This window comes from Pantherophis guttatus, chromosome 2 (assembly GCF_059756535.1).
Source record: "Pantherophis guttatus breed Tessera chromosome 2, ASM5975653v1, whole genome shotgun sequence".
Classification (NCBI taxonomy): domain Eukaryota; kingdom Metazoa; phylum Chordata; class Lepidosauria; order Squamata; family Colubridae; genus Pantherophis; species Pantherophis guttatus.
In genome coordinates, this window is record NC_142064.1 from 211,835,053 (window position 1) to 211,849,258 (window position 14,206).

Below are 14,206 nucleotides of genomic sequence, written 5' to 3' on the forward strand. Positions count from 1 at the left end.
TTGAAGAAAATGCTTTATTTTGCAGTGATACACAAAAAGTTCAGCAACACTGTATTAGCTTCAGAAACTGCTTCAGCAAATCCATGGGGAAAAGAGTTACAAGGTTAGCACGGTATTGCTTCCATATGAAACCATTCCTCCCAGTGCCATGTCTCCTACGACTGTGTCTCTGTCTCCATGAAGTCTGAGGGGCAGGAAACTGTCCCATGTGCATGAAAAATCCAAAGTGAGCAAGCACTTTAGTGACCAAGTACCTTGGTCACTACTTGGTCACTATCTCGGTTCCTGCTTGCATGGGTGAACAGTCAAATCCTCCCCCCTATCTGCAGACATGCACCATATACTTCTAGATGGCTGAAAAAAAGATACCATCATCACATGCATGAAAGCTGGGGGAGCAGGGGGAAGCAAGCCCCATATGAGACAAGCTCCTGTTTAACATCTGAGAAGAGTACAGTTACAAAATAGTGTGGGCCAACCTGAGACAACAGAAGATTACAAAATTAAAGTGCTCTCTGAATGGCATCCTCAAGACTAAATGGAGTTTTGTTAGCTCCTCTTTTTCGGCCTGGACCATTCAGAATGACCAGAAGAATTCTTCATACTACCGAAGAAAGCTGTTATAAAAAACTAATTGTGATAGTTTCAAACAGCTGTTTCCGTGATCTAATTAAAACAACAAAGTGACCCTCCTTTATCTATCAGTAACCGTCCATTAGGTCCTTGTTATCAACAGCCTGGACAGAGATATTCCATTCAGGTTGCCTACAGAATCCTTTGTAATCAAAACAACTCAATGTCTGTGACATCACTAAGATCTTCGGCTTCTGATTAAAATAGCATGAATATCCATGACATTTGTGCCTGTCAGGCCTGTCATCAAAAGGTGATGTCCATTTTGGAACTTGGAGAAAAATGTATATGAATCATTATTGCTCAACGTGCTTCCCACGTCAAAGCCTTCCTGCTCGGCCTCCTCTACCAGATCCTGGCTGCAGAAGGCCCCAGCAGCCTCTGTTGGCCCATCTTGTCCATCAGTTCCACCACTCAAAAACATGACTTCATATTTATTAAGACAGCTTCCCTCCATAGTGGATTTAGCTCTGTGCAGTTCCAAGGCCACTCGCAGAGCCAGTTCCTGGTTCCTTCCACCCTTCCCACTTCCTTGAATCTGCACAGTGGTTTCTCCACCTGCCAAAAGACAAATGGGGTTTTCCCCATGGGTTTTTTTCATTGTTATTAGAGAGTCTATCAGGCTCAAGACTGGAATCTCCAGCTGTCCTGAAATGCTTGTGAGCGATTCTTTCATGGAGTCTCTTAAAGGTCTATTTCCAGCATCATTTATAATGCTCAAGCATACAAACTGAATCAATAGGCTATAGAAACGAGCAACAGTGCTGACCTCCCCACCCACAGCATCACTCAAAAGTATAGTCAGGTAACCCAACTGTTCTGCTTGGCATTTGGCTCCCTCTAAAGCTAACTTGTTGGATCCAATCACAACATTGCAGACGTGGGAATAGTCTTGCTGGGTGCTGTGCTTTGTGACAGAGCTAGAGAGGATTGTCAACACAGACTTTGGCAAGGTATTCAATACATCATATTTGGCCAGTATCTGAAAGCAGTCCTGCACGCTGTGAGAAGTGGCAACAGTCGGGCCACTTGCTATAATGTCCAATGGATCTCCAATGACATCAGAGAGGATGAGGCTCAAAACCTGAAATAAATAAGCAATCATAAATATTGTTCATGTTGCATTGGAATTGATCCAATGCAATGATCAATCCTACATAGGTGAAATGAAGCTAAGCCAGAGTCCTAGGACAAGAAAGACAGCCACCTTCATATTTCCTGCCTGCTGAAAAACTGGGAATGAATGATATAGTTAATCTATGTCTTCGTATACTGTATGATTCCTGCTGTACAAAAAAACGGGCTCAGTGTATTGCTAATAGACAGAATTATGTTTGACATATAAAGTATGAATCATTCTTCAATTTCTTCCCTACTGCTCTGACAAAATTATTGTCTTTCGCTTTTATGAAAAATAGATCATATTTCATAGTTTATACAGGTAGTCCTTGACTTATGATCACAATTGGGACCAGAATTTCTGTCATACATTGTTGCAGTTCTTGAATTCAATTTTATGATTATATTTACAACAGTTGTTAAGTGAATCACTGTAGCCATTAAACGAATCCACAATCTTCTCAATGGACAGTTTTTTGCTGGAAACTGGCAAAAAAAGTTACAAATCATGATCATGTGACCACATGATTGTAATCACATTGCAATCACATGACCATGGTGGTATTGTAACAGTTGTAAGTGAGAGCACTGGGCATAAGGGCTTCTTTTTCCAGCACCACTGTAACTTCAAACATTTGTTAAACAATTGGTTGTAAGTCAAAGGCTACTTGTATAAGTTCTTAATTGTTAAATGTTTGCAAATATCTGCAAAGCAGAAAAGTTTTTTAAAAGTTAAATCCCTCAACCCAAATTATTTACAAATTGTGTAAAAGAAAAATTAAGCAACAAGGCATCGTTTTTACTTAATTTGTATTATTCATTACAGCTGAACAATCAGAATTTTTGATGGGATGCTTTGGCATTTTCAGAACAGAACTTTAGGTCCCCTGCTCAAATATTCTATTCACCTCAAAGAATATAATTTATCACATTTAATTTTTTTGGGGGGGAAACCCGAGCCCTTATGATCATGCAAAGGAAGGACTTCTGGAAAGGACTTTAGATGAAAGTTGGTGCATTAAAACTGAGGTCTTCCAGATTTGTACCAAATTAGCCTGTGTTGCAATGATTTTTACAAACAAATCACTATTGTTGCATAATTCATTCTGGGGGTATTAATTTGTATTTATTGCATTATTCTGTATGCACATTCCCTAGCTCAGCCTAGAACTAAAAGATTTCTTCAAGAATACTAAAAATATGTTAAGTACTAATCACAACCATTTCCCTACATTCCTTAGATGTTTCTGATTGCTCCAAATGTTTAAGCATCAGAATTGACTGATATAATGTCCCTGATATTAGTGAGGATTAACATTATCCTGACCTTAGATTTATCCCTTTCTCAAACACAGTCTAGAATCTAGAGAACTACAACTGGCATTTCTTTTAAAACCAAGAGTTATTGGGCCAAGACAGCTTTTGATACACTTACCTGGGCAGGATAAGCCACCCGGGCCAGCCCCCCACCTTTTGACAAAGAGAGAGCCTTTCGAATGGTATTCAGCTCTTGAATGGTGGCTCCTTTTGAAGTAAGTAACCTGACGACGGTGGCCTTGTCTTCGAGGGTAACAGGAGGGATAGGTGCAGGTAAAAGGGCAGATCCACCTCCTAAAAGCCAGAGAAGTATGCTTTTAGGCAACAAGGCTCCTTTCTTGCCAAGGTTAGCCTCTATCAGAAGACAACAGACCCACCAAAGAGAGCCCTATCCAGGCAGCATTTTCCTCTTTCCATCTTTTGCCATTTTTCTCCTCCTGCTTTTCAGATGATTATTTTACAGAATGACAACTTTCGTATCAAGTAATTAAAACAGAGATTGACATATAAACTCCTTCTAAAAGGGCAAGGTAGCTTTCCTCCCATGTATATTAAAGGTAGAGAGCCAATTTGGTGCAGTGGTTAAGGCATCATGAGTTCTAATCCTCAGGGATCATGAGTTCTAACCCTGCTTTAGGCATAAAGACATCCAGGTGACCTTGGGCCAGTCACTCTCTGCCCCAGGGAGAAGTAAAGGGCAAACCTCTTCTGAAATATCTTGCCATGAAAACTACAGGTAGGCTGTGTTAATGTCTTACAAAATTCATCTTTGCAAGTACAAGATAGAAAATCTGGAAATGATGATGTGGTGTGGCAGCAATATAGGCACAGGAAAGTTAACTACATATCATTGTGTGTGATGGATTGTGTTTATGAAAGGGGACATGGATTTCAGTGACGGGGCAGTTTCTCAGAAAGAAGAGAGAATAGTCCAAGGAGGGGAGCAAGACAAGAGGCACCACAACCCGAAGTTGGATCAGGAAGAAAGTTAGGATAGCACTCCCTAGAATCTAGTTAGGGTGAGAAGAGTATAGGCTTAGTCTGGCAAGATTCTGTCTATATGATCTGAGCAACTAAAAAACTGAATGTTGGTTGTACTGTTTTATCTCATTCTTAGGCTGGGCGTGACAATGAGATATAATTCACTTCCTAAACACTCCTCCCCTCCCTAAATCTATAAGATTCAGAAATGCCTCTGAACTCACATGATTTCAACCTATCTCTGCTAGTCATTAAAGCTCACCACTTTTTTGTGTAAGCCTGAAAAAAAGATGATTATGGTTTAAGGAATTCACAGATTTAAGTTAACATGTCTCTTCAAACAGTGGCATTTTTTTCATATAAAGAAGGGTGAATGAATAGTTGAGAAGGATTGAGCTCACACAAAATCCAACACACTTCTTAAGAATTATTTTCAGAACACACAGCTCTCAGAATTAGACTCCCAATAATCCAGTGAATTGAAAGTTTCATCCTGAAATCCATTCAGATTTACTTATGTAAAGAAAGCCATAGACTAACAAGGTGGAATCACATGTACAGATGAGAATACATTTTACAGTGCTTGTTATTTCTGCATAAAAAGAGCTCTAAATACAGGGCCAGTTTAAGCAAAATAGAGAAGGAAAATGAATTGCAACTGAACACGTCAGCCAGGTGTCAGGGATAGATGGATTAGAGGGAGACAATCCATTAAAGAGAAATATCTCAAGCACCAGACAGACCACCTGAGCAATGGATGCACAATTACAACTAACAGAAAGTCCATGGAAAGAAAAGATCAAGAGAGTAGTGAAAGGCCTCAAGGTCAACTCTATGTCAATGATAGTAAGTTGCCATGAAATACAAAATAAACTGAAGTTTGAGACACAATCTCTTGCAAAATACACCCCTGAAAAACCATTATATAGGGATTTTTAACCAACTGTTAGAAACTTACTCATGGCAACATTAACCAGAAAGGGAATTCTTCTCATATGAGAGCAGTGGCTTCCAAAAAACTAAGGATAACAGGCAGTGGTGTGATAATAACCTCTTTTCAAAGAATTGCCTACAAAAGTATGAATAGACTTTTCCTCAAACAGCAGTATCATACTGATCGCTCTTCCTGGGAGGGTAAGAGTCTTTTTATATCTATCTTGTTAAGTTCATCTATCTTCTATCTCATTGCCAGCAGATCTTTACTCAAATTGTAGGGGATGTGGAGACTGTCTTCTCCACCCTAGATTCAAGAACAATTACTCTCGTTCATATGTCAGAATCAGATCCTGCTATGTCTGCTTGTGTTTTGACGTTACAGCTGAGGTTCCATTCATACAGCAGGGGTTGTTAACCACTTCTTTAGTAGATTAAGACAAACTACACATACCCTTGACTCTTGTCTTCTCTATCTAAGGCAACCAAGGAAGATCCAGTCAACTAGATGGCCAATCTGCCATTGAACATTCAGCCTTGGGGTGGGGGTGGGGGCGCTAGTATGACACCTCTTAATAAAAAAAAGTCCTTTCTAGTTCCCCATCCTGTTAATTTCCAATTTGCTATTCTTGAACAAGGTGCTTAACCATAGTATGGCACCTCAGATTCAGGAGTTCCTGGATGAAACAGGTTGCTTAGACTCATTTTAGCTTTGGTTGCCTTGGTAAATAATCCACAGTGAAATCACGACAAGGGGACTATGTCCCTGTCATTTTGCTGGACGTCTCAGTGACATGTAGCTTCACTTCTCTTTTTTATCTATTGCTAGGGATGGTGTGGGTTCTAAATTGGGTTCTAGTAACAGCAATAGGTGAGGTAAATGGGTTAGATGTCTGAAGGCATTGCTATACTCCAATCCTATAACAATTGCCAACAATTATCTCTTTATTTTGGGGCACAATTTAAAGTGCTGAGAGTAATTTTGAAAGCATTACAGGCTTAGGGTCCAAGATACCTCAGGGATTGCCTTCTTAATGGGATTGCCTTCTTAATGGTAGCCCACAAACTGTGGAACCCTCTTCTTAGGAGTCTAGACTATCGCCCTATTGGATAATGTTTTGCAAATAAGCAACACCTTTCTATTTTAGGAAGGCATTCAATATCCAGTTCAGTTTTAGAAGCTATGGTTATTCCTATTAGATGTCTTTATACATTTTTCAAACGCTGCCAAAATTTAAATCTTGCACTTATTTCAAGTGTTTTAAGTTCTCCAAGTGATGCATATGCATTAAAGGGCAGGAACACAATGTGCATATACATATAAAAATAAAATCAGTAACCATGCTGATTAATTTCTGCCTCCCTAATCTGGAATTCCTTCTTCACGCAGCCTATGTTTTTACATTTAAAACATGTAAATTTTACACATCTAAAATGCAAAACCTAAAAAAGGTTAATTGTGGCCAGTGGTGGAGGATGAGTGAGGAGTAAGCGTGAATGTATTTTTAAAAGATCGGCCTGAAAGTTCCCACATAGCCGATATTGCCCCTGAATAAAGAACATGCTACCCAAGCTTGCAGAATTGTGCCAATTTAAGCGGAAAGGCATTGTGAGTGAAACACAAGCAAGCTGACCCCTGCTCCAGACTTCTTTTGTCTCAGCTTCATCCCTGATCCAACCATGTCCATACCATGAATCAGTTTTGCATGACAGTTATCTTACAACCGGGTAAATAGCAATGCTTCCAGAAATGACGCCAGGATCCTAGACGTTTGTGTCTACAGTGACACAAACTGTAGCTTGAGATGCCCAATAATCCATGCATGCTTTAACATTCTCATTGCTTTAATATGCAAAAAAGAGACAAAATGGGTGAAATAAAAAAGCATACAGAGAGAAAAAGGGGGGGAAAAATCACGGAACATATCAAATCAATATTTAAATTCATCTTTATATCTTGACCACACAGACTAATATTGACCAATCTTTTCATTACATCAAGAGAGATCCAGTTCATAAACAGAAAGGAAATACATATCGGTAATCCCCAAATTATAAATATCTGGGACCACACCATCGTTCCACCATTGAAGAATAATCTTCGTACAGAGATTAGTTCCAATTTGTGGGATGGTGGTTGTGGTCCATAATTCAAAAGTACATTCACATCTTTAAATTGTATTAAAGTTTGTACACCAAAGTAATACATTTATGAGTATAAAACCATTAAATGGGTAATATGGATCAAATCCATATCATACAAGTGAGTGTTTCTTCACCCATTTTATATATGCTACATGTGACTGACATCCAAACATTTTAAAATATTATTTCAGGTGCTTAGCACATGTTAAAAAATTATTTTATTGAATTAGTAATTTTAAGAAGCATACTTACTATTCTTTAAAACTCTTAACCATTCATTTTTAATAAGATGCTTCAATTCTTTATTCAATTCTTCTTGCAAATAACTAATGCCTACCTCAGTGGAACTTTTTAATTGTTTATTTAGGAAAAGAGGTAGAATTAGAATCATGCCCAAACCAGTGACTTTTGGGAAATGTTTTGAAAATCTAGAGCAGGGGTCTGCAACCTTAAACACTGGAAGAGCCATTTGGACCCATTTCCCACAGAAAAGAAAATACCGGGAGCCACAAAACCTTTCCCATGCCTATTTCTTGAGCAGCCACAAAACTAGCATATGTAGTTGAATTAAATGTTCTGTTTTCTTCTGAAACTTTTCTTTTCTTGGATTTATCCATGGTTGGCCTACTGGGGTTTGAAAAGCTCAATAAATTGCGTGCCAGCGGGTGTCGCACATTGGCAGTTGTGACGCATATTTTGAGTGACAGGGAGCCGCAGCAGAGGGGTGAAAGAGCCACATGCGGCTCCAGAGATTGCTGACCCCTGATCTAGAGAAATTGACAATGCATTTGAGCAATGCATTTTACATTGGCATTTTGCAATGTTAGGGAATCCAAATTCTTCCTGCAATAATTTAAATACTTTAAACATTTGATCGGCAACAGCCTGATTTCAAGCAATTTTCAAACTGGGATTAAGAGAGTTTATGTTTACTATGGGAATAAGGTATAAATTAGCTTTCCATTCCAATATTTTCCAAATTTACTCTGCAAACATAAGCTTAGAAATACAATGGAGCTATGCTGAAATCGAGCCCTCTGTCAGGGTCTTGATCCCCTTACATTCTTCAATTTTTATTCTTTCATGTTTTTGAAATTACTTGCATCTGATCTTTATAACTGCAAATGAAAAAAGTTTTCTGCATATTCCTAATATTCCTAAATATTAACAACTATTAAATAATAAGTAATTGTTAAACTATATAATAGGCCTGTGAATGCAAACCTATGGCACACTTGCCAAAGGTGGTACACAGAACCCTCTCTGTGGGCACGTGTGCCGTTGCCAGCTGCTCTTCTGGTTTCCTGTGCGTGCATTAGCGCCAGCCACCTGGTCATTTGGTTTCCGGTGCTCCAGTGCGCACTAAGACCAGTTGGCCGGCACGCATGCGCCAGCTGGTCTTCAGGTTTCCAATGCTCGCGCATGTTCTGGTTTAGGCACTCGGTGCCAAAAAGGTTCACCATCACTGTAATAGGCAATACACTGTTATATAACATATTAAAATACAGAAATTACTATTTAAATAAATAAATTTATTAAATAAATAAATCTTTAAAAGCATTCAAACAGCAGAAACCTCAATGATTACAGATTTCCATTTAAATATTCATTCCTATAGGAAATGAATCAAATTTGTATCACTTACCTGAACAACCTTATAGAAGATCAAAATCAACAAAAATGTGTGTATGTGTATATATATATATATATATATATATATATATATATATATATATATATATATATATATATATGTATGTATGTATGAAGCACATTTACAAACATAATTATATACATTAACTAACGTACTGACATCAAATGGGTTCTGTAGAAATAAAATCATCAGTATGATCCAGCATGTAACATCCAGACAGAAGAGAAATCAACAAGAGGAACAAAACAATGGGAAAGCCATCTTGCCCTATATAAAAGGAACAACGGATAAAATTAGCAAAATACTACATAGACACAACATCAAAACCATATTTTGCACAGATAGAAAGATATCGTCTATTCTGAGAAACCCTAAAGACAAAATAGAATTAGAAGATCAAGGCATATACGAAATCCCGTGTGCTTCCTGCCCCTCAACATATATTGGACAGACCAACAGAAGAATGAGCGTGCGCATCGAGGAACATAAAAATTCAGTACAAAAGAAAGAACACACATCATCATTAGTACAACACATAAATGCCACAGGACATCATATTAATTTTAATAACACAAAAACAGTTGCAAAAATAGAATATCTCAATGGCAGAATAATCAGAGAGGCCATTGAAATAGAGAAAAGACCATATTGTATGAATAAACGTGATGACACTTCCCATCTGCCTACTATTTGGAAACCTGCTCTCATAGACAGACGAATCTTAACACAAAATATAAACCATAGATCAAAGATTCATCATAATGCCTGTGTTGCCACCATTTCCAGCATAACTTATCCATTAACCCACAACCAGTGCTTCCACCCAATCAAAATACAGCTATGTCATCAGCCAATCAGAATACAACAACACTGTCGACCAATCAGAATACACCTTTGCCTCTTTTCATAGAAAAACATCAGTTACGATCACACAGTTTGCCCATAAGCACCAAACCGAGAACTTCAGCCAGAAGATGACGAATGCGATTTCGTCGAAACGTCGCTACTATCCTTTTAAGGATATGTTTACAATTACACGGGAAGAAACCCGAAATATTAACTGTATACACACACACACACACACACACACACACACACACACACACACACACATGATATCACTGATAATAACAATTTGTACCCAGTTTCATCCACTGTTATATACCAAATATTCTCCATTTTCTAATAAACTTTAAAATCAAATACAAAAGGAGGTAAACTTTACAAGTTTCATGAGACCATAATTCCATCTGAAATACTCATTCACCAATAACTAGAATATCACATATTAATACAATTAAATTAAAAAAACTGTAGTTAGGCAGAATCTGTTTCAAAAATTTCCACTGCATCACATTGAAGGCTTTTTTCCATCTTCAACAAAACCATCAATAGCAATTTGAGTTCTTTGAATGTATATCCAGAATATAAATTAGTAATCTGATATTATCAGATGCTTGACGATCTTTTATAAATCTAGATGGATAGGAGGGATTCAATAGTCAGAGTTAATACTGTCTGTCATTTGTAGACCAAGATTGATGATGTTGGGAAAGACAGAAGGCAAGAGAAGACAGGGAACGGCAGAGGATGAGATGGGTAGATACTGTCACTGATGCAAAGGGCATGGGTTTGGGTGAACTTCGGGAGCTAGTGGAGGAGGCGGGGGTGGAATGTCATTGTTATACCTCCAATGAGAGAAAGGAAGAGCTGAAGAGATCTTATACCACCCAATGGAATATGCATTCAAACTGGAGATTTCCTTCCTTACATAAATTTAGTGGCATCTGTTATTTCTTAGATAAAGGCAATCTTTAGAAGAGCTATTTTATGAATAAAATCTTAATTTTTCTTTAGTTATGTTTGGCTTAGCATTACACAACTGAAACTAAACATTTTTAAATTGCTTCAGTTACTCAAAATGATTATGTATATATTTTATCCTACCATACTGTGAAATTAGTAGCTGGCTCAGTATCTTTGCTTCATATAATTCAATGAATATTCTGTTTCAAGTTAATAAAGGGAATTAAGCTCCTGTTTAAGAACTCCTCATAACATTCTTATGTAAGCTGCTCAAGAGTTTCTTAAATTTATTAAATGATGTTTTATGTATTTATTTATTCATTCATTCATTTAATTTCTACAGCTGCCCATCTCTGTCAATGACTCTGGGCTGCTTACAATTCAAATATATTTACAAGTAAAGTTTTTTTCTTCTTTTAAAGAGAGATTCTGCAAATATTTGGGTTGCCTAGACTGTCTTTAAGGTAGATCGATGTGATCATACTATTGTTTATACCTCAAACAAAAAGAAATAGTTGACAGTTAAGAAAATAGTGGAAAGAACAATCTGTGCAATAATTGCACCAACATAACTGATACCAAGACATCAAGATGAAATGAATGCTATGACGTATACCTCCAAAGCATGACTACTTGGAATGGAAATTCAGTTCTTCCTAGCCCCTTCAGACCAAACAAATTGGCCAACTCATTGGCACACTAGACTGTTTCCATGGATAATAGGATCAATCTATTCTCCAAAGCACCTGGGGGTGGGACAAGGAGTAATGGGTGAAAGATTATTAAAGAGAGATGCAACCTAGTATTAAGGAGAAATTTCCTGACAATGAGAACAATTAATAAGTGAAACAGCTTGCCTTCAGAAGCTGTGTGTGTTCCAACACTGGAGGTTTTCAAGAAGAGACTGGACAACCATTTGTCTGAAATGGTTTAGGGTCTCCTGCTCAAGCAGGGGGCTGGACTAGAATGCCTCCAAGCAGTGGTGGGTTGCCCCCGGTTCTCACTTGTTCTATAGAACCAGTAGTAAAACAGGTGAGAGGCTCTGCCCACCAACCCCAACGTCATCAGAATGCTTCTGCGCATGCGCAGAAGAGCACCCATGCACATAAGAGCGTGCATGCACATGGCCCCATTGCGAACCGGTAGTAAAGGTAAGTAGAACCCATCCCTGCCTCCAAGGTCCCTTCCAACTCTGTTATTCTATATTCTATGTCCATGCTCCTTCTCAGCTTACTGTATTTTTCAATATTACATGGCATATTCTGATTCTGGACTGCCACCTGCTGGACAAAAAATAGCCTAGCAGTTTTGAAATTTCTAAGCAAAAAAAGCTAGACCAGTTTCATTAGACTGGAAAGCTCAGTAGAACAACAGAAACTATTTTAGAGATTATTTGCAAAATTAGAGTCAAAGCATACATACTTCTTATTTTTCAGTAAAGTTGAATTAGATGGAGAAAGAGAAAAAAATGTACATCAGGCAGACTCAGAACTCATCTGTGTAAATCACGGAAACTATGGAGAACTGACTCATATGAAATGACCACATTTATTTTAGCAAGCTACAATAATAATAATAATAAAAACATTTATGCAAAACTATTAGTATTACATTTCCTTCCATTGCAGAAGATCCCACTTTCCCCACGGCAGAACAGCAGCAAAAGCTAAGGGCAGGTTATGGAGAAGACTATCAGGGCCAGCAAGAATATGATTTCCAAAGCAAGTTGACACAAGAAAGCATAAGGGTACTTCAAGGGCCAGTCAGCATCACCCAGGGCAAAGTCATACTGAAAACCATCCTAGTCACCTCCCCATGCCATCTGCTTTTCTTCGTTTTAACAGCAGACAACTCAACCTAGTTGCCAAGCAGGTTTGCAGAACATGCAAAAATGTAACAATGGGAAAGAAGGATTTAAAAAGCATCTGGAGGTGACAAAAGCCTTTCTGTCCTTTTGGGCTGTCAAGCATTACCTGAAATTAGTACCAGGAGGAGGTCATCTGCTGTGAGACTCTTGGCTAATTCCAAGATGGCCCTGGCAGCCTCCAAAGCTTCTTTATCAGGAAGGTTGTCTCTCGCGCCTTCCAGGACTTGGATTCGGCTGCGTGGCTTCAGCAACATTTCCCTGCAGCATTTTTTTCCCAAAAAGAGCCATTTATTAGCTGAGCTTTGTACTTCTGAAACTCATGATATTTAAAACTTCTTAAACAGATGGCCAGCCAGTATAATTAATGTGATAATGAAAGGAAAACAAAGGAATATTGATCACCTACAATTCTAAGGAGCAACTCAAAACATCAGGTTGGCTTCTGTGTTTTTCTCAGGGTAAGTAAAAATAGGAAGTATCTCCATAGCTCTGTCCAAGTACCTAGTACTTGCAGTAGGAAAGCAGATCACAACTGAGATTTAAGATACACCAAGCCAAGGAGGACTCAAGATAGGATTCTTGAAGCTGGCTTCCAAGACAGATTTTGTATGTCATCTCCATAAAAGGTGGCCGTCTTCCTTACCTCATTCCTGCATGTCGCAGAGTTTCTTGGATGCCTTGAGGAACACTGATTATTCCCTGAGTGAGGTAGCCTCCGAGGATGTCCTCAGCCACTGCTGCCATGCCCAGAACAGCTTTTCCAAAGCCAACCAGGTATAGATTTTTCTTCAGTTCAAAAGGACGGCCATGTAGCAAAAGTCTGGGGCATCCACCTGGTTGTAGCACCAAGGCCCTTTTCAGTATCGGCCCCGGCAGGACTGTATCCACAGCACTGCGGAAGAAATGTAGCCCATGGTCCTTGAGAGTCATTTTGAGAGAGGGTATTTCACTCGTGAAACTAAAATTGGGCCGCCAACAGTTTTTGCCAGTGATTGGCAAGCTTTTGAAAACAGAAACCATGCCCCGAATCCACCAGGAATAAGCGATGATTAATATCCTGAAAAAAGCGGATGATTAAGTTAGTGATTAAGGATATCTGGCGAGTTGCTTTTCACTCCCAGAATATATGTTTTATAGAAACTTTGCTTGTCATGAGCTTTCTTTTTTTCCTCACCCTCCTGTGCTTTTGTTCTCTGGGAAGGTCCAGAGGTCTTTTTATACACCCAATTTGATAGATCAAATGGGAAGGTTAATAATTTGCCAGCAAGAATTTTTTGAAAACAATCTACTTGGCATTTAGGGAATGGGAAAAAACCACGGTTAGTTAAGCAACATAATATTGAAAAAGAAACATATACCACATATTGTCTTTTCCTCCCTCCCCCCAAAAATGTAGAATACAGACTAAATTACTGATTACAAAACAATAAAACTTCAAAGATGGATATTTTGTGAAGCTAGGGTTCCAAAATAAGAAGCTCCAAAGAATTACTTAAAAGTTCTCAGGAAAACATGCTGGGTTGGGGGAGAAGGGTCAGGAGGAGAGAGGGAGGGAGGAGGAACAGGAGGAACAGGAGGAGGAGAGAGAAAAACACAGAGAGAGAGACAGAGGGAAAGTGATCTATTGTTTAAGGCTACAAACCAGGAGGCTGTGAGTCTTGCACATGAAAGCCAGCTGGGTGATTTTGGGCAGTCACTTTCTCTCTGCCTAACCCACCTCACAGGGGTGTATTGTGTTTGAGTTATTTATA

General features: G+C 38.6%; 1 protein-coding gene across 4 annotated transcripts in view; it reads right to left on the minus strand.

Moving 5' to 3' along the window:
• GLYCTK (glycerate kinase) overlaps positions 1-14,206 on the minus strand; it is a 25,456-nt gene continuing 11,250 nt past the window's right edge. For all 4 annotated transcript variants that reach the window (XM_034439508.3, XM_060688409.2, XM_060688408.2 and 1 more), the window contains 4 exons: positions 13,099-13,512; positions 12,562-12,713; positions 3,188-3,363; positions 1-1,717 (listed from right to left, as the gene is read on the minus strand). In XM_034439508.3, coding sequence (XP_034295399.1) covers positions 812-1,717; positions 3,188-3,363; positions 12,562-12,713; positions 13,099-13,475 — 1,611 coding nt within the window. In that variant the 5' untranslated portion in view covers positions 13,476-13,512 and the 3' untranslated portion in view covers positions 1-811. The remainder of the gene's footprint in view (positions 1,718-3,187; positions 3,364-12,561; positions 12,714-13,098; positions 13,513-14,206) is intronic.